Source organism: Trachemys scripta, chromosome 8 (genome assembly GCF_013100865.1).
Source record: "Trachemys scripta elegans isolate TJP31775 chromosome 8, CAS_Tse_1.0, whole genome shotgun sequence".
Classification (NCBI taxonomy): domain Eukaryota; kingdom Metazoa; phylum Chordata; order Testudines; family Emydidae; genus Trachemys; species Trachemys scripta.
This window is the reverse complement of record NC_048305.1, coordinates 49,421,672-49,442,435: the sequence shown is the minus strand read 5'-3', so window position 1 is coordinate 49,442,435 and position 20,764 is coordinate 49,421,672. Positions and strand designations below refer to the sequence as shown.

General features: G+C 45.5%; 1 protein-coding gene across 1 annotated transcript in view; it reads right to left on the bottom strand.

Annotated features, from left to right (window-relative positions):
- The window catches only part of TNN (tenascin N), a 36,180-nt gene that overhangs the window by 14,625 nt on the left and 791 nt on the right, over window positions 1-20,764 (bottom strand). The window contains exons 2-9 of the mRNA XM_034779542.1: window positions 19,692-20,063; window positions 14,561-14,824; window positions 11,433-11,615; window positions 10,209-10,298; window positions 4,882-5,145; window positions 3,788-4,051; window positions 1,182-1,445; window positions 172-435 (exon numbers count right to left, since the gene is read on the bottom strand). Of these exons, the coding sequence (XP_034635433.1) occupies window positions 172-435; window positions 1,182-1,445; window positions 3,788-4,051; window positions 4,882-5,145; window positions 10,209-10,298; window positions 11,433-11,615; window positions 14,561-14,824; window positions 19,692-20,063 (1,965 nt within the window). The remainder of the gene's footprint in view (window positions 1-171; window positions 436-1,181; window positions 1,446-3,787; window positions 4,052-4,881; window positions 5,146-10,208; window positions 10,299-11,432; window positions 11,616-14,560; window positions 14,825-19,691; window positions 20,064-20,764) is intronic.

The following is a 20,764-nucleotide window of genomic DNA, read 5'->3' as shown; positions in this document are numbered from 1 at the left end:
CGGGGGGGGGGGAAGGGGGACGGCCAAAATTGTTTTTGCTTGGGGCGGCAAAAATCCTAGAGCCGGCCCTGCCTTTATACACAGTGATACAAAAAGAGATCATGCAACACCAGATAAGAAAGGGATAGAGATGTCTCCATCTAACTTCCCTTCACTCCTGTCCCCCATTACCTGTCACAGCTTTCGTGTTTGCTCTCTTGCTCTGCTGGCCTCCCTTCTCAGCCCAGATGTAGATGATGTACTCCATGCCTGGATTCAGACCTGTCAGGGTGATGGTGCTCTGGTCTTTCCCCACAGCTCTCTCTCTGGTGTCCCCATCAGCTGAGGTGTAGCTCACCATGTATCTGTCTATGGGAGCCTGGACTCTGTTCCAGGAGATGGTGGCTGTGTCCTCTGTCACTCGGTTGGTCACCAGGTTAATTGGGCTGTCAATGTCTGAGTAAAAGTGTGGATTATTAGAACATTATTAACAGATTCTAAACTGTCTCCTTGAAGCTTGTTTCTTTTGGTCTCTAAACTTTATTTTCATACTCTTAGAACTTTAGTCAGGTGAAGGATAATATGTACATAGGTTTCAGTATTCATGTCTCAATGGCTAAACATCACTCTTGCTATTGAGGTTTTAGGACTGAAATATTGGGACAACTGAAGGTCAGAACTGAGGTGCATTGGCAGATGCCCCAGCAGTGGTATTGCAAGTGATGCCGCAGGAGAAGTGCAATGGCTGAACTCCCTGGGAAAGCCAGGAGTGGAATTTTTGGCTAGGGGCTCCAGCTCAAAACTGAGCTGTGAAAGGACTTGGGACTGGAATAACAAGGTTGCTGCAGGTCAGAAATGACGCCCAACAGCAGAGCTGTTGGGAGGAGGGACAGAACTAAATTAGTAGGAGTCCTACAGACTACAGTTGGGGTACACTGGCAGAGGTATGAGGGAGAAGTGCACATAGCATGTACCCATGCTACATCTCACTTCTGCCACTATTTCCTCTCACAGGAGAACCAGTTTCTGAGAGCTTTCAGATGCCTACAAGGGGCACACTCCTTCAGCACATAGCTGTGTGGCAAAAAGTCCTATGTTTTATATTGTGTGTAACAAACTAGAGGGAGGACACATTCACAGCTAATCCAGTGTGAAGCCAGTCTGCTACTGTAATAGCGCATTCTAGAAATTCCCCTGGTTACCTGTCACTGCCTTCGTGTTTGTCCTCTTGCTCTGCTGGCCTCCCTTCTCAGCCCAGATGTAGATGTTGTACTCCATGCCTGGCTTCAGACCCGTCAGGCTGGTGGTGCTCTGGTCTTTCCCCACGTCTATCTCTCTGGTGTCTCCATCAGCTGAGGTGTAGCTCACCATGTATCTGTCTATGGGAGCCTGGACTTTGTTCCAGGAGATGGTGGCTGTGTCCTCTGTCACTTGATTGGTCACCAGGTTAGTTGGGCTATCAATTTCTGAAAGTAAAAGCCTTGATTATTACAATGTAATTGATTGATTCTCAAGTGACTCCCCTAGGGTACTATGTCTTCCAGACTCAAACCTTTCCATACCTTTAGATATTGTGTGAGATAGAGGAAAACTATCACTCATGTCTCACTGGGTAAATACTGCTCTCGCTATCAGTGCTTCAGGACTCAGAACTTGGCAGAACTTCTAGGGGGCCCCAGCCTGGAGTAATAAGCTTGTTGTGGGTCAAGATTTAGATACATTGGCAGAGCTGTGCATACTCCAGGACTAAAATAGCAGGAGATGCCATAGGGGAAGATTGTGGTGCACTGGCAGAGCCCTGTGGGGGAAGTTTGCATAGAATCTATGTCGGGGTGTGCAAACTACGGCCCGCAGGCCGTGTCCGGCCCATCAGAACTTTAAATCTGGTCCTCAAGCTCCCATCAGGGAGTGGGATCGGGGGCTTGCCCCGCTCCGGTGCTCCAGCTGGGGAGTGGGTTTGGGGGCTTTCTGCGCAGCTCCCAGAAACAGCGACATGTCCCCCCTCCAGCTCCGGCTCCTACACTAAGGGGCAGCCAGGCGGCTCGGTAGTAGTAGGATTTTATATAATTTAGAATTAAGGATAAAGAATAGTAATGTAGCATGTATTAAATGTATTGGTGTATGATTTGATCAAATCATGCCAGCCACCCTTTTTGAATAACAGAAAGGAATGGCCTAATGGGCCAATGGGTAGAGATACATCAGCCAGAATCTGTGTCTGGACTGATTTCAAGGCAATGACAGACCTTTGAGGGTCACCAAGTTGTTGTAGGTTTTGCATTTTAAAATAAGTAAAAGAATGCAATGATTGTTTTTCTTTTGCATTGCAACTGGATGTTCCTGTTCAAAATGTTCTGTGTAAATTAATTCTGTTTTGTGTGTGAATGAGGAATGTATGTGTTAAGAGATAAGTGTGAAGGCCATTGCTGAACCAGATGTACGAGGGAAGAACCTGAGACAGATGCAAGGGTGCCAGGAGGCTGCAACACGCCCCTATTGAAATGTCAGAGGAGGGCAGATTGACGACTCTAAAGATGAGACAGGTACCTATCAATGGGGACAAGTTAGCTGTGATAAAGAATGAGAAGGACAATTTAAGAAAACAAGCACTTGTCAAACAACAATTGATTACAACATGATGGAGCAAAACTCATTGGTCCTAATGAAGGAAAATCACTATATAAACAGGGTGCCTTACCATGAAACTTTGGGATTGTCATGCCAAGACTTCCCCAGAGCCTCGTGTCGCAACCGACTGAACCCAGCTCCTCCCTACTGGTGATCAACCTAGCTGGCCACTAGGCAGATCTGGACTGGTAACTATAACATCGACTGGCAGGACAGTGTATGTGTGTGTGTGGTGAGATTGAATGCATATGCTAATTGTTGTATCTTCAATAAATGTGGCGTATTGCCTTTTCCCCGGAAAAAGATCCCATGTGCTTCTTATAAGCATAACAGCACCACATGCTTCCCCTACCCCAAACGCCGCCCTCCCACAGCTCCCATTGGCTGGGAACGTGGCCAATGGGAGCTGCAGAGGCAGCATCTGCAGACGGAGCAGTGCGCAGAGCTGCCTGGCCAGCGCCATGCCTCCACGTAGGAGGCAGAGGGGGGCATGCTGCTGCTTCTGGGAGCTGCAGGGGTGGCGCCTGCGGACAGGGCAGTGCGCAGAGCCGCCTGGCCAAACCCTCCACGTAAGAGCTGGAGGATGGCATGTTGCTGCTTCCGGGAGCTGCTTGAGGTAAGCGCTGCCCAGAGCCTGCACCCCTGAGACACACACACCCCCACGTCCCAATCCTCTGCCCCAGCCCTGATCCCCCTCCTTCCCTCTGAACCCCTCAATCCTAGCCCAGAGCACCCTCCTGCACTCCAAACCCTCATCACCAGCCCCACCCCAGAGCCCGCTCTCCCAGCTGGAGCCCTCACCCCCCCCTGCACCCCAACCCCCAATTTTATGAGCATTCATGGTCTGCCATACAATTTCCATACCTAGATGTGGCCCTCAGGCCAAAAAGTTTTCCCACTCCTGACCTATATGCATTATGGAACCAGTCAAGCACTCCATTAAAGTCAGTGAAATTTTGCAATTGAGTACAAGGAAGTGGGGGTAAGTCCTAAATCTCAATCTTGGAATGGCCTGCAGCATGTATGTACCTATGCCATGTTTGGCCACATGACAAATTGTTCTATAATGTACACTGTGCAATAAGCTGGAAGAAAACAGAACAAAACACAGCTAATCTTCAGGGAGCAGTTTGTGATATGCAGTTAGCTAGTATCACATCCCAAAGATTCCCCTGATTACCTGTCACAGCTTTAGTGTTTGCCGTCTTGCTCTGCTGGCCTCCCTTCTCAGCCCAGATGTAGATGAGGTACTCCATGCCTGGCTTCAGACCTGTCAGGGTGATGGTGCTCTGGTCTTTCCACACGGCTCTCTCTCTGGTGTCCCCATCAACTGAGGTGTAGCTCACCATGTATCTGTCTATGGGAGCCTGCACCTCATTCCAGGAGATAGTAGCTGTGTCCTCTGTCACTCGGTCCGTCACCAGGTTTGTTGGGCTGTCAATTTCTTTTAGAGAAGGTTTAACAGTGGAGAGATAGAGTGAGGATTCTCCCCAATACTTCATTAGGAGAGACCCATCAGTCCTTCCCCACTTTTCATGGTCCTTCCCCTTTCCACAGCTGTGAAGAGGATACTGTTTCTTAGGCCAACAGCAAAGCTCCTACATGAATTAGCACACAGGAAAAGGCCCTCTTAGGGACTGGCTGCTACCCTCCATCTACCCTGAGTGCAACTATATCAGTTCCGTTAAAAAAACCCACATCCCACCAGTGCCAGATGTGCTAAACCCCAGTGCAGTGAGCAGCCACCAAACCAAAGGGAGAGCTGCCCTTACACCAGTTATCCCTCAATGTCTTACTCTCAGGATAGTTCTTGGAAAGGTCAGAATGGTGACCTAGGGAAGGTTTCTGAGCTTGTTTGTGGCATTCTGAAGGCAAGTCATTAACTCCATGTTCAGTCGACTAAGAGGCCTTGATGATGGCTGTTTTACTAATTGAATGACCTCATTGTACTGATATTAATGACTAGCATCTGTGAATAGGGATCTCTACCAGCACTTGTGATTAGAATCATAGAATAGAATAGAATCATAGAATATCAGGGTTGGAAGGGACCTCAGGAGGTCATCTTGTCCAAGCCCCTGCTCAATTAAAAGGCTCCATTTTCACAACTAAAGGCCAGTTCAGCCTACCAATGAGAATTACAATTTACAGGACAGATTCTTGTCTCACTAATACCAGTGTAGATCAGGAGTAACTTCAGTGAAGTCCATGGAGTTGACAAACTGGTGTGAGGTCATGATCACGCTCCACATTTCTTCCCCTGCCATTAGTTACCTGTCTCAGCTTTAGTGTTGGCTCTCTTGCTCTGCAGGCCTTCCTTCTCAGCCCAGATGTAGATCATGTACTCCATGCCTGGCTTCAGACCCATCAGGGTAGTGGTATTCTGGTCTTTCCCTACAGCTATCTCTCTGGTGTCCCCATCAGCTGAGGTGTAGCTCACCATGTATCTGTCAATGGGAGCCTGGACCCTGTTCCAGGAGATGGTAGCTGTGTCCTCTGTCACTTGGTCGGTCTCCAGGATAGTTGGGCTGTCTATTCCTTTAAAAGAGCATTTGAAAGTGCAATGTTAAAAGCTTCCCGAGCAATATTCCACCTGATCCTAACAGTCACATTCCTTATCGTGTGTAGCATTTCTGCATTTCTTTTACTCTACAGTGCTCAGCAAACCCTTTCAAGAGTTTGAAAGTATTTTCCATCATCCAATTTTATTATCTTCTACTTGGCAAACATTAATTCTCTTCCTGACAATGCAGAGACAAACCTAGCTTTATTTGGTTTACTTTCTGGTCTGGTCAGCAGGAGGGCAGACAGCTTTGAGAATACAATTAGTGAGTTAAATCCTGGTGCAAAGCCAGAGAGCAGGGCTCAGAGTGTATAACTGGTGGGTCCTACAAATATGGTGGCTTTTAAAACATTGAAATACATTATCTGTGGACGAAATGGCAGAATTATCTTTTAAATAGCTGTTTTGAATCCAGGAGGCACTCTTTACTAGGCTGATACCATTTCAAGAGAACTGAAATTTGGGGAGAATAATAATACTCAGTACATTTCATTTTCAAATTACCGTATTTTCCGGCGTATAAGACGACTGGACGTATAAGACGACCCCCAACTTTTCCAGTTAAAATATAGAGTTTGGGATATACTCGCCATATAAGACTACCCCTCTTCCAACGCACACCAAAAAAAAATAAAAAAAACATCAGATTTGATTTCAATATGGTAATTTTAATTCAAATGCTTATGATATGCAGGTACTTAGCAGGAAAACTGTCACTTATAAACATAAGGCTGTTTGTCATCAAACATGTAAACATAAAACAGTGCAAGTGGATTAAACTTTTCCTAATTCACTCTAAAGCTGAAAGGAAGGATAAGACAATAAACCCATGGGAGCTGCCATGCTATTTGTTTTCTAAGCTGTCAACCAAACTGGAACTGATGATGATAGGAGGAAGATAACAAACAAGAGAGAGAGAGCAAGTGCCGGGCAAGTCCCTGGCGAGTTAGCAACGCCCATCATAACTGCAAGCTACGGTATTTTTACAGGTTTTGCTGGCGTGACAGTTTCCCTTTAAAAGCCTTCAAAATCCTCCTGTTCGTCATCTGATATCATAAGTACATCAATGACATCTTGTGATACATTTGTAAGGCAGTCATCGTATGGATCGAATTCCGTATCAGATGGTGTGGTCTCAGCTTCGGCTTCCTCTTCATCTTGCCACAAGTAGTCGTCCTCCATACCATCTAATGAATTTGATATGCCACACTTCTTGAAAGACTTGATTACTGTTTCTGCATCAATATCATTCCAGGCTTTTATGACAAACTTGCACAAAACATCCAACTGTGGAGCACGCATGTTTCCTCCTTTTGTGAATGACTTTTCGCCGCTAACCATCCATTCATTCCACTGTTCTTGAATGCAATCTTTAAATGGCTTTTTTAGGCACACATCCAGTGGCTGTACCAACGATGTCAATCCTGCAGGAATAACTGCCGCATCTGTGTTTAGTCTTGCAAGCATTTGCTTGGTGCTGGGAGTTAAATGAGCCCTGAACATATCCCATACCAGTAGACTACATTTTTGAATAAGTCCACCTGGTTGCCTGCTCCATACATTATCAAGCCATAGCTTTACCCCTTCTTCATCCATCCAGCCTTTTTCATTCACATGTACAAAACAACCAACAGGGAACTTGAATTTCGGCATTGTTTTTCTTTTAAAAATAATCATTGGTCTCAGTTTGGCGCCATCAGCTGTGCATCCTAGTACCACTGTAAAACTGGACTTCTCATGTCCTGTTTTAATTAAAATTGTTTTTTCACCTTTTTGATGGACAGTTTTATTTCCAACCATATCAAAATTCATTGGAGTTTCATCCATATTTCCAATACTACTTAACGCATAGCCATGTTTAGTGCACTGTTGTATTACGTATCGATGGAAACTATTTACTTTGCTATCAAGATCTGCAGGTAATTTTGGGGCAATTTTCATCTTTTGCCTCAGTACCATATTATGCCTTCCCATGAATCTAGTACACCAGGATACAGTGGCCTTAAATCTGTTGCTGTGATCTGGGTTAGATTTGGCCCACTGAAGTGCAAACAAATGTATTTTATTTCGTGTCACTACATAACCGTTTTGGCGATGCTCATTCACCATGTCTGCTACATGTTTTTCGAGTTCTGGCCAATGTGGAGTGCCTCTTCTTAATGCACACTTACCCCTTGGCATACTCTTTAATGCTTTTTCATTTGCTTTCCAGTTCCGAACCATCTTTTCTGTTACTCCATATTGTCTTGCAGCAGTGCAGTTATTATGTTCCATGGCAAAGTTTACAACTTTAAGTTTGAAACTAGCTTCATATTTCTTTCTTCTTGCTGGTGGAGCCATGATGGGGTTTTGACTGTTGGACATTTGTATACTGTACTGTATGTACTGGTGCTATACTGTATGAACAGGTACAGATACTGGTGCTGTACTGTATGTGGTACCCAGTATACAACAACCAGCCAATCACGGCAAGCGATGTACCTTACCGGCGATTGGCTGGTTGTTGTATACAAAGCCTGCTTGGATTGGTCAGCTCTCCCTGCCTGCCCAGCCCTCCCTGTCTCCAAGACTATCAGAGCGGTAGCGCAAACACGCCTCTTTCACCCGTCTGGCCCGCCCTTGTATCCTATTACCTCCTTCTCTGCCTCTCAGATCTCGCACATGCGCGCCTGCGCCGCTTCACTGCAGTCCTCAGGAGCGAGATCTGAGAGGCAGAGAAGGAGGTACGGTAATAGGATACAAGGGCGGGCCAGACGGGTGAAAGAGGCATGTTTTTCTGGGCACAGCGCCGCTCTCTCTTTTTTCCATACCCCGGGCGTCCCGGACGCCTGCAGCTTGCTCCGCCCTTCACTTACACCTTCCCGGTGAGGCGCCCCCTCACCTCATCATCGGGCGGGGATTCGGCCACGGCCGTTTTTGAGCTCCCCGCACCATATGCGGCGACCGCAGATTCTCCAGTCCGGCTCGGAAGTTTCAGCACCCGCCCTATAAGACGACACCCGGCGTATAAGACGACCCCCGACTTTTGAGAAGATTTTCCTGGGTTAAAAAGTAGTCTTATACGCCAGAAAATACAGTACTTTACCAGCAATAACTCATCCATCCTCACAATAGCACCCCAGAGGCAAGTATTGTTATCTGAGGATGAGGACAGCAAGAAAGAAGGGCTAAATGACTTCCCAAAGACACAGGAGTCAATATCAGGAGTTCCTGGTTCCCAGCTTTATACTCAGATGAATGGACTAGTCCACTTACTAAGTGCCTGACACAGGGACCCTTTAGTATTCTCCATTAAAGCATCCCAGTGACCCCTTGGCCTCTTCGCACACTACCATGGGGAAGGGAGGAGAGAGAATGATCCAGAGATGGCAGGAGAACCATCTTAAAGGAAAAATGGTAGCCTTGAATATTGAATAATTCATAGATTTTCAGGTCAAAAAGCACCCTTGTGATTATCTAGTTTGAGCTCCTGAACCACCCAGGCCAAGGAACTTCACCCAGTAATTTCTGGTTGAGCTACAGCATCTCCTTTAGAAAAAGATATTTAGTTTTGATACAAAAAGTTCAAGTGATGGAGAATCCCCTAGGTGAGTTGCTCCAATGATTAGCCTCACTTAACATTTTGCACCTTAATTCCAGTCTCCATTTGTCTAACTTCAGCTTCCAGCCACTGGATCTTATTATGCGTTTTGTTAATGCTTTTGGAGACCTAGTTTAAGATCACTTTAACATCTGAGATGTCCTTTATTGGGGAACTGTACGCAGATCTGGCAATGGAGGATGGTCTTCTTCACCCCTTCTCTGGTACTAACTCTGGAGTGTTGGGAGAGGCTATGCAAACAACTCATGTACTGGGCAGCATCTGTGCAGCTAACCAACCTGGGTGGGTCTCTCCCAAAGGAGCTCTTGTTCCACAAAACCACTACACAGCTGGCATTCCAGGCAGCACACTTTATGCAGCTGTGTTGCACTTATGTTCTACAAATTCCCTTAAACTTCTATGAATTGGCTGATTTGGTCACACTGAAGAGAACAAGGGGAAAATAATAGAGGAATTAATACGTTCATGAAAAGCCTTGAGGCTGTGCAGCACTAGAATGGTCCTATGCAAAGCAGAGGGCGTTCAAGTAATAACCGCTAAAAATGAGACGGAATCTATGTGTTCACAATGTTTGAAAACACAGATGACAGATGGAGCCATCGTGTTCCAAAGGCAGCAGTGCTTCCCAACCCCACTTCCTTCCAAGGGTAACTGGAATCAGATGTCAAGAGTAAACAAGAGCTCTGATCAAAAGAAAAGTCCAGCAGACTCCGTCCAGGCAGCGGCCAACTAAAGAGACCTCAGCAGTGCCACACCCACCCACCTATGCCATTAACAGAGAAGAGATGTGGGAAGGACAGAATGATGATTCTATTTGGGGATCTGTAGGTTTCCAGTAGTGGGGGAATCATGGATTCCCATCTCACAGATGAGAAACAAATGCAGTCAGAGGGAGAACAAGACAGAATTGCCCTGCTGTCTGCATGCAGCATTTGATTACTGGCTGTCAGAGGACCTGGCCTGGACAGGCCAGCTATCTGTCCTCCGCACAGTGTGATGACCAGAGCAACATCCCCTCAATATGCCTTCCTCACTCCTCTGAGAAGAGGACCCAGCCCTCTCTCCACCATCCATACATCCCAGTTGCTTCCCCTTGCTGCTGGTCCTCACCTCCCACCTGTAACCCACACGCTCATCTGGACTGATGATATTTTACATAGTAACTTACAATGCAGTGTTGCTGAGTCTCATGATATTTAGTGTTTGTATTAAAGCCCCAGCTCCCACAGTCTGGTGATTACCTGAGAATTTCAGGTAGGGTTATTTTGTTTTTTGTTTGTTTTTTAAGTTTCTAACCCTCATGTTTGTGGAGAGAAGCTTGAAAACACGAATCAACTCAAAACAAGCATCATCACCTACGGACCTTGTATCCCTTTGTGTCTGTACAGTACTTAGTACAATGGAGCTCGATCCTCTTTGGGACTTCTGGATACATACCAGTGCGGCCATTCACTATAGATGGTTTTCCTTCAATCTCATCCTTCACAGATATGATAATGATCTTATACTCTGTGCCAGGCTTCAGGCCTATAAGAAAACAAAAAGGAACAGTCCCAACAATTAGGGAATAAAGTACATAAACATTTTCTTAGAGAAATTGCATCTTCTGCTCTCTGATTTTACATTACAGAGGCGTTTGAGTTGTGGGACTGGGATTTGTACTTCTTGTTTGGAGAATATGTGAATTTGATGTTTTGGTTTAGGCTCATCTCTACAGGCCCTACTGGTCATAAATTGTGGGGATTTCCATTTTACCCATCCTTAGTGTTCCCAGGTCTAAAATGAGAGAGTAAATTTTATTTATATGAGGGTATAATTAAAGTTGAATGAACGTACATGGACATTTACTATCCATACCACACGGGGAGCTTTTCCATGTGATGTCCGGTATCACCCTTCAGCTCCCTCACTCACAGAATATACTCATGGTGGCTACCTGTGAAGATGTGAACAAGTGCTGGACTTGGTGCAAAGATGCAAGTAAAGCTGTAGAGCCAGATTCACAGCTGGTGTAAATCACTGAATTCAATGGAGCTATGCCAGTGTACACCCGCTGAGGATCTGCCCCATATGTTTGGCAATATTGAAAGTGAGACTCCGGGCCAGACAAAAAGTAAATAATACCTCCTCTTTTGCTACAAGAGCAAGCTAAATAAAGTGCTCTGGTAATTCAAAAAGGAGTGATTTGAGATCAGATTGAATGGAAATGGGTCCTATCCTGGGGTTCTGCCCGTTAAATTCCAGCCCCGCTCCCTCATCAGCGAACATATATGCTGAAGGGAACTCAGTATAGTTTCAAACTAACGTGACAGTGAGATATATTGTAAGAGAAACCCTTGGCTCTCTTCCTCTTAGCTTGGCCAGTAGGTGCTAGAGGTGGTTAACCTGGCAGACTTTCATCTATGTACTACAAGGTTCATGGATGAAGGCTCATCTGGGTGTTTTGGGGAAGGGAGTGTATTGTAGGTGTCTCACAGCAGCAGCCTGGGCATGAAGTGAAAGAGTTCTGCTAACTGTCTGTGTCTGCTCCGAGCATCAGCCACACAGAAACAAAAGAGATGCTCTTCTCAGGTTATGGTTCAAGAGTCAACCTCTCTCTTGTGTCTGTCTCTCCCCATTTCTCCCTGGCCATGTCCTGTCTGGCTATACCCAATCACTTACCGCTGATGATGTATCTGCTCTTGGGGTCACTGCTTTTAGGCACCACCACCTCCTTCTCCTGCCCTTGCGGTGAGCTGAACCTCAGTTTAAAATAGTCTGGCTCTGTTGGGGGGTTCTCCCACTCCACTTCCAGCGAGTCCTCCATCTCCTCTGTCACCCAGGCAGCGCTAACTGCAGATAGGGCTAAGGAAGACAGAGTGGGGAGGGTGATGAGCAAGCAGCACATTATCATTTCAGCAGCACCAAAGCCACCTCTCCTCCATTTGTGCACACAAGACAGGAAAGAGCCAAACTACCTTCACCAGGGGTCTCAGGCCTCAAAACCAGGTACAATTTCTCAGATGAACTGAAGGGTGATTAACTAGGCAGAATGCAATTATTCTTTCAACAGGCCTGACTTTACTCACTGTAAAGCTCTATCCCAGCCATAGAGGACTCTGGCTTCTATGTATTCTGTTACAAATAAATACACACTCCCCATAATCCAACCCTTTACTGGCTTTAACAAGGGCATTGAGGTAGCACAGCGTGAAGATCTCATCACCTAAGTAGGGTGAGACTAGTTCAGGTATGGCCCAGAGATGCCTGAGGAAAACATAGCTACTGCAGGGAGTGGTGCTGACAATTCAAAACTGGTACTCTGCCCTCTGAGTCCATAATCATAGAATATTAGGGTTGGAAGGGACCTCAGGAGGTCATCTAGACCACCCCCCTGCTCAAAGCAGGACAAAAAATCCCCAGACAGATTTTTTCCCCAAATGGCCCCCATAATGCTACAACACTCCAGCATGACGTTAGGAAGTGCTGTGCACCTGGCATTGCCATACGTACAAGTGAAGTCCTGACTACTTGCACTCTTTAAGGATCTTCATAGCATGGTGTACAGCCTACGTAGTACCCCATATCCCCTAGCCAAATCCCACCTGGTAATTACATGCTCCTTCTTTGAAACCCTTTTGTGTCCATTCAAATGGATGGTTCTCAGAGAGTAAGGAGCTGCAATTTCTTGGAGAGAGGATGGCACAAATTAAAAGGCAAATTCCTCTACCTCCAACTGCAGAGAGGGAGCAGAGAGAAGGCTAAGATCAAAAGAGTGATGTGGGGAAGTATATATGAGGCAAGAGAGCTCAGGCAGAGATTGGTGGAGTGGAGAGAGAGGGCAGGGTTATAGGTCAATATAAGTTCAGAGGGGTCAGGTGGAAAGAGTCCATGGAGAATTCTGAAGGCCAGCACGGCATTTGAGATTGTCAGGAAGACAATGAAGGGGACAGAAGGGGGCGGGGGGAGGCGCGAGATGTGTCTGTGATGGTGGTAAACCAAGTGCCAGATCTGGCCAAGGTCATAAGTGTTAGTTAAGAGCTGGCAAACTCATAGCTGGAAACCAAATCAGCTCATCTTATGTTAATTTTGTTCAAAATAGGTAGCAGCCTTATAAGAATGTAGTAAGTGTTTAGACTCTATGGAAAGCTTGTAAATTGCTGCATGCATTCATCACACTTGTAATATCAGTATTCCATGCTATCAGGACACTTAAGTTTCACTTTATAACTTTGAAAATGTTTGCTCTGAACTTGTGAACTCAGGCACAGGAATCCTCAAGATTAAACAGGCCATTAATGAATATCACAATACAAAGGATTGGTGAATGGGCCTATTATGCCTTGGAAATGTCATGTGCAAGGGAGCTCGTCTCATGGACTACAAGACGAAATGTAAAATCTAAAACAGGGTCACAAAAAAATTGTTCCTCCTTTGCTGTTTGAACTTTCACAGGGCCAAAGACACTAAACTAAGCCAAAAACAATAAGGACTCCTTGTGACACATTAGAGACTAGCAAATTGATTTGGGCATAAGCTTTCATGGGCTAAACCCCACTTCATAGGATTCATGGAGTGGAAAATACTGAGGCAGGTATAAATACACAACACATGAAAAGATGGGAGTTGCCTTACCAAGTTGGGGGTCGGTGCTAATGAGCCAATCCAATTAAGGTGGAAGTGGGCTAATCTATAGCTATAATTGAATTGGGCTATAATTGGGCTATAATTGAATTGGCTTGTTAGCACTGACCCCCCACCTTGGTAAGGCAACTCCCACTTTTCATGTGCTGTGTATTTATACCTGCCTCAGTATTTTCCACTCCATGCATCCGATGAAGTGGATTTTAGCCCACAAAAGCTTATGCCCAAATAAAAGTGTTAGTCTCTAAGATGCCACAAGGACTCCTAATTGTTTTTGCTGATACAGACTAACACGGCTACCACTCTGAAACCTAAACTAAGGCAGAGATCCCCAGGGGTTACCCCTGGGTCTGCCCTGAAAGACACATTGAATTGACAGATTACTACATCTCTGTCATCTTTAGGAACCATAGAGAGTAACTCATTTGCATGTATATGTTTGCTTGCTTTAACCTGTAAATAATTCTCTCATTTCTTTTTCCTAGTTAATAAAACTTTAATTAATTTATTACAGGATTGGCTACAAGCGTTGTCTTTGGCGTGAGATCTCAGATGCAAATTGATCTGGGATAAGACACTGGTCTCTTGGGACTGGGAGCAAACTGAGCATTCCATGATTTTTGGTGTAAGTGACCACTTATCACCAAGTCCAGATTTCCTGGGTAGCAAGATAGATGGGAGAGTCTAAGGGGACTGTCTGTGACTCCTTGGTAAGACTGTTATAGTGATCCAGGTGTTCACATTTGTTGCTAGGTCAGTGAAATATAATTATAGAACATACCATCAATTTGGAGTGTCTGTCCTGAGGTAGGCACTCACGGTCGTGAGCCACTCCAGACAGCATGACAGTGAAACATTCCTGCTTCCTGGAGTCAGAGAGTAAACTGGTCCCAGCACTGTGAACTCCCTTGAATTCAGAAGCAGGGAACAATGGCTGGGACTTTGCGGGAGATGGGAAATTCATCCCAAAAAGCCTTTTGGGAAAAACATCTTTAAATGGGAGAAGAAAGGCTTATAGAATGGGCCTTTCCAAAAGCTCAGACAGGAAGTCATGTGAAGTGCCATACACCCTCAAACCCTAGAAGTTTGCTCTCCCTATAGTTTGAACCTGACTTTTAAGACCAGCAAATCCTTTTTTGGAGGAAAGGGTTAAGGAGTGCTCCCACCTGTCCTTGCTTGTAGGTGTTCTGGGTTACTGGAAATCCCCTTCTTCACATAGCGAAGTGTGATCTGATACTTTGTGCTAGGGAGAAGGCCCAGGATCTCATAGCTGAGCTGTCCTTTTGGCACTCGGACTTGTGCTGCAGAGGCCTCGCGCCCTATTGGATAATAGCTGAGGAGATAATAATCCACATCGGGCACCTGATCCCAGCTGAAGGTCAAAGAATCTTCCGTGGCCTTCAGCAGCTGCACATTCTGAGGAGCAATGACTACAGGAAAAAAGGAGAAGAAATTATAAGACTGATATCTCATCTTGAGGCATAGTCCAAAGTCCACTGAAGTCAATGAGCGTTTTTCCATTGACTTCAATGGGCTTTGGATCAGGGCCATATTTTGCATTTATACAATGAATGAACTGCTGGTGAACAGGACTACATAGACAGCCCTGGAGGCTGAAGTCCTCTGCTTATCCACAAAGAAGTATCCACAAAGTTGCAGTGGCCAATGGGAATTGAGAACACTCAGCAACTGCAATAAACTAGGTATACTTAGCGCCATGTTGTAGCAGACATGTCAATCATCAAAAGAATGCCAAGAAACAACCTCCTTAACACTCTCAGTGTCACCCATGGCACCAGGTGTGTCTGTCGAGGAAAGACGCTCCTCCTTGCTTGGCTGGACTGGTGCAGTTGCCATTTCATCATTCTTGTTCTGTGGCATTAAATAATTCTATACTGATGTTACAACATCCAGAATAAGTGCAGGACCCTCTAATTGCCTAGACAAAGAAGCTTGTAAGACATAGTATAGACCCAGGAAGATCAAGACTGTCCTGTAGATCTGAGAGCAGGAACAGAACTCTAGAAAGGGCAGCACATCTCAGTGTTTTACACTGGAGATAGCTGGTAGCAGGTTATCCTCCAAAGGCAGTGCTCTGGTGTTGCAATCCGTGGCCTACATTTTCACTGGCACCCAAAGCAGTAACTCTGCAATTGTACTGCAAAGTTCAACTACAGCTGGGGAATGATTTCATCACAGAATTTGAGCAGCAGCAAAAACAGGCCTTAACGCTTCTCACAACATTTGATCCTGAACCTCAGAAATACTACCTAGCTATCTCAGCAGCTAAACATCAGAACTCTCCTCACTCTACAGTTGCTCATCAGTCACTTACAAAAAGCTGAAACTGCAGTTCTGAAGGTAAGCCAGGCACTTTCAATGCATTGTCTTCCACTGCTACTGCTGGAAGGAGGTCAAACACAGGGATGAGTTACAGCTGCCAGCCGCACAGTGAAAGACAGTCACAGGCGGCTACTGCAGCAGGGCCGCCCAGAGGATTCAGGGGGCCTGGAGTCTTTGGTGGCAGGGGACCCCCGCCGCCAAATTGCCGCCGAAGACCTGGCACTTCGGCGGCGGGTCCCGGGGCAGAAGGACCCCCTGCTGCAGGTCATCGGGGCACTTCGGCGGCGAGTTCCAGGGCGGAAGGACCCCCTGCCGCCGAATTGCCCCCCAAGATCCGGAGCGGAAGAAGCTCCGGGGGCCCGGGCCGCGCAAGAGTTTTCCGGGGCCCCGGGAGCGAGTGAAGGACCCTGTTCCAGGAGCCCAAAAAACTCTGATGGGGGCCCCTGTGGGGCCCGGGGCAAATTGCCCCACTTGCTTTCCCCTCCCCCCCCTCCGGGCAGCCCTGTACTGCAGGAACTAACTGCTTACTGGAAAAGTGATTTCAAGGGAGTAGAGAGAAGTTCAGATGCGAGGGAGCATGAAAGAGAAAGTCCGCATATGGGGGAGACAGAACAAGTGCACCAGACTGCACGTATGTATATAAATGAGTATGTCGGAATGCACATATGTGTATATGCATGAGAGAAATAAAAATCCAGAATCTCTAGTTTGGTTGTTTCATGAAGTCAATATTTTTGGGTCTCCTGCTCCCCTTGCATCAATAACAATTCTCTATCCATTGGGCACAGACCCTGTGCCTTCACAGTTTCCGCAGAAATCCTGCTCAATATTTGATGTACCTCAGGTCAGAGAGAACCTTGTCAGTAACAGTTTGAGTTCTATCACATCTTGAGCGGAGTAAATCCCACACTTGCTCTTTGACAGTCAATTTACACTGTAAGGACACCCGATCCCACCAAGTTTAAAGAAAGTGACAAGTGATAGCAAATAACGGTCACAGACACTCAACAGGATCCAGCCTTAATTAACTCAAATTTTTGCAGTATATTTTTATACCTTTCTGAAGGATTCAGAAAACTAACCATTCTCATGCTTTTCAGTTAGTAAATTTTTATACACTCTTTTTTATAACTGTAAACTCTATTTTACACAGTAGATATTATAGAGATACTATTAGCTCCTTTCCAAGGAAGGAGGAAGAAACCACCAGTTCAGATAAAATAAGGCTGGGGTAAACTTTTCAGAAGAGCTTACACTACTGAGGAGCCTAAGTTCCACTTTTAAGAATGACTTAGATACTTAGTCAATGCAATAAGACTTAGGCACTTTTGACAATTTTACCTCAAACCTTTTTGAACCTTTCCCAAAACTTGAATCAAACACCCAATGATTTTTCCAGCATCAAAAATGCTGGATTAACTTTTAAATATATGTAGGGCTTTTTATTTTTATATTTCATGTCTTGGAACTCCCTGATTTTGTCCAGGACTAAAAGCAGAAATATCTCCAGGGTATTTGTTGGTGTTATTCCATATCACAGCCAAAACCAGGAAATAGTGAACATCTGCTCAGATTTCCATAACACATAGGCTCAGATAAGCAACAGCTGAATTTTCAGCGACTGAACTGAACTTCTGAATCTGTTGAGGTTGGTCCATCACTATACAAGACTGTCTCAGTTCCTCTTCCTATGCTGGGAAACAAGTGTTACAGTTCATTCCAAAGGATTAATGTGCTGGTTTTAAGGGTTTATTTTATTGTACTAAGCCGACCTTTAGATCTTCACTGTTAAAGTTACTTTATTGTAGGTTTAAGATGCTTTAAAGTCAGTCTGGTCTACTTGGACCAAGCAAAAACTTGTTAAACACAGTTTAGACTAACCAGAACTGGGGTTCCCAATCACATGATCTTCTTGCCTTTCTCTCCTGCCAAGTAGCCTGTTGCTAACTGCCATAAATACTGCTTGCTGTATCTAATACAGTATTTTCCTGGCTTCTTCCCACTATCTTCTTAAGCTCACATTGGCACACAAAAAAAAAAAAACCCAACATATATTATCAAGCTGTGAGATCTGATGATTTTGCAGAAGGAAAGAAAACTCTCTCCTTATCCCTGACTTATTTCAAAGGCCCAAATAATCCCTAAAATTAGTGCATGTGACTTCTTCATTCCTGCAAATGTAAACTGACTTCTGTAGTTGTGACAATCAGAGTCCAGACACTCCAGAGGGAGAACAGAGGGCCTGAACCTCAAATAATAAGCAATTGAATCAACTGGTTGTACACATTATTACTGCACTATAAGAAGTGTATCAAGTAACATCTTTTATGAAGGTTGGTGATACCCTGGTCATTAATATCACTGTGTGATGTATGTATGGGTTTACATAAGAATTACATATGTGTGCTGGAAATATGTTCTTTGCGTCTGACGAAGTGGGTATTCACCCACGAAAGCTTATGCTCCAATACATCTGTTAGTCTTTAAGGTGCCACAGGACTCTTTGTTGCTGTTCTTAAAATGTGTTTCAGAAGCAATGCATAAATCCAGCCTGCCCTAGACAATGAAATGTGGATTTTCCTGGCTGACTGGCTTGATTACTGGCAGAGGACAACAAAAGCGTATTTACATAAGATCAGAGCTTTAATGCTGATCCAGAGCACTTACAATAATCTGCACGTACTCAATTCACCTGCCTCAGAAGGTTGAAGGGCTGAGTTGACATGGCTGGGATATGAATTTGCAGTTATAGGGATTTTAAAGATATTTCAAACTGGATGACTAGGCTACTGAGCCATTCTTATGGGCATTAAGGCTTTTCAAGGATGGGAAGTAGTAATGGTAGCAAGGCCTCAAACTGGCAGCTGGGGTTGAGCTGGTTGTCCAGAGAGGGATTCACTCACTATTTGATTAGGGCTCCTAGGGCACTTTTTATGCTAAAAGACCTTGAATGAGACTGAGGCTGAGATTTCAGAGGAAACCTATTGGAATGAGGTGCACAACTCCTACTGAAAGTCAGTGGGATTTGAGCACCTAACTCCCTTAGCCTCTTTGAAAATCTCAGATACATTTGGAGAAACAACAGCAACATAAAACCTTCCCTAGTAGACACCCTCCAGTGAAGGCAGACCGGCACAAGGAAGGGAAACTGTTTTCAGCTTTGTCATTCTGTGTAAAACCAGACAAATGCAAGCTAAGGTTAATGACCCAAAGAGCAAGGCCGTGCACTGAGCCTTGAGTACAGCTACAGAAGGACTTTAGCAGACATTCTGCAGCAAGGAGCCCCACCGATAGTGTCTTTAAACTAAGGAGGTTCTGCTCCTGGCCCAGTCAAGTTGGAATCTCTGGGCAGAGAGCCGGGTCAGCTCACTCAGGTCTAATCAATCAACCCCCACTGCCTGGTGCAGATACAGGACAAGAAATAGCTTCTCGAATGGGAGTTTCCAACAGCAGCAGTTGGAGCAAACAACCTAGCTAGATTTAAGATGGAGCTTGATCAGTTTATGAACAGGATTGTATGATGATATTGCCTGAGACAGCAGGAGACTGAACTTTATGACCTACAAGGTGCCTTCCAATCCTAAATTCCTAACTGCCTCAGCCCAGAGTAGATTATTGAAGGTTTTGATATACCATTGGTCACAGCTTGTACTGAATCCTCTGGCTTACTCACAACCAATGCAGACTGCAGCAGACAGACCTAGCTGACCCTCTTGCCTTTATTCCCAGGAGCGATTTATGGGCTTGGTTAGCATTCCTCCCTGGTTATAAGCCTCCATATCCTACCTGTGGCTATGGGGTGGGGATAGCATCCTCTCCAGCTAATGGATATTGGGTGGGGTTAGCTGCAGAAGGAACCAAACAAATGCCACAGTGGGCAGGAAGGAAGGGGGACACAGGGGACACGCCAGGATAAAAGACAGAGGAAAGGAATAGAAGGAAGGTGCTTCTCACCCTGGGAGCAGTCAAGCCCAATGAAACCGTCGTGGCAATAGCACTCGCCACTGTCACAGAAACCATTGCCGCTGCAGTCGTTGGGGCATCTCTTCTCACTGCAGTCATCTCCCATGAACTCCTTATAGCACTGGCACACACCATTGTTGCAGATCCCATTGCCACTGCAGTTCTTAGGGCACAGCCGCTGACTGCAGTCTTCACCAACGTAGGGTTTGCTGCAGATGCATTTGCCATTAACGCAGCGTCCATTGCTGTTGCAATTGTTGGGGCAGCTGGGGTGGGAGCAATCGTTGCCCTCCCAGCCTTCATCACAGTCACATCCACAGATCTCCTGCATGAAAGTTCCATGTCCACTGCAATTCGAGACACCTGTCCAGTTGGGGACCCAGAGCCGACATCAGCAGGTAGCATGCAGGAGAGAAAGAGGCAGACAAAACAGCATTAGAAATAGAGCTGTAGACAGATATAGAGGTCTATTCAAAACCACTGATAGGAAAGAGAAACTAAATGGACTGATTATAGCTGCACCCACTAGTATCATATGAGACCATCACCTGAGCATTCTTCTTTGTTTTGGACAGTTAGCTATCAAAGAAAAACAAACAAATTCTCAACATTTTCCTTTAAAATGAAAAATTCTGGGACTGGAAACAAAACAAAAAACCTAGGAATTCTACAACCACACCTCCTGCTGATGTGGAATTCCAAAATGTCTCCTCTCCCAAGCTCAAGAACTCCATGCTCTGACTTCTTAGACACTCCAGAATTCCTCTCAAAGCTGAAAGACACGTGTTAGCACATTTTGGGAACTTCAGCTTTCCCCACCAAGCCCAGGAACCTGAGCCCCACCCCACCTTGGAGATTCCAGAGTTCCACTCCCTCAAGACCTGGAATTGGAAATCAAGTTATCTTGGATCTGTAGGAGTTTAATCCAAGCCCAACCACTCCCAGAAACCCCAGAATTCCACACCCCGCTGCTGAGTCTGAGCTCCTTGCCAGTGTGAGGACCCTTGAAATCACTCCTACCCCTGTCCATCACCCTCTGGGGAGCACAGCAAACCAAGCACTCC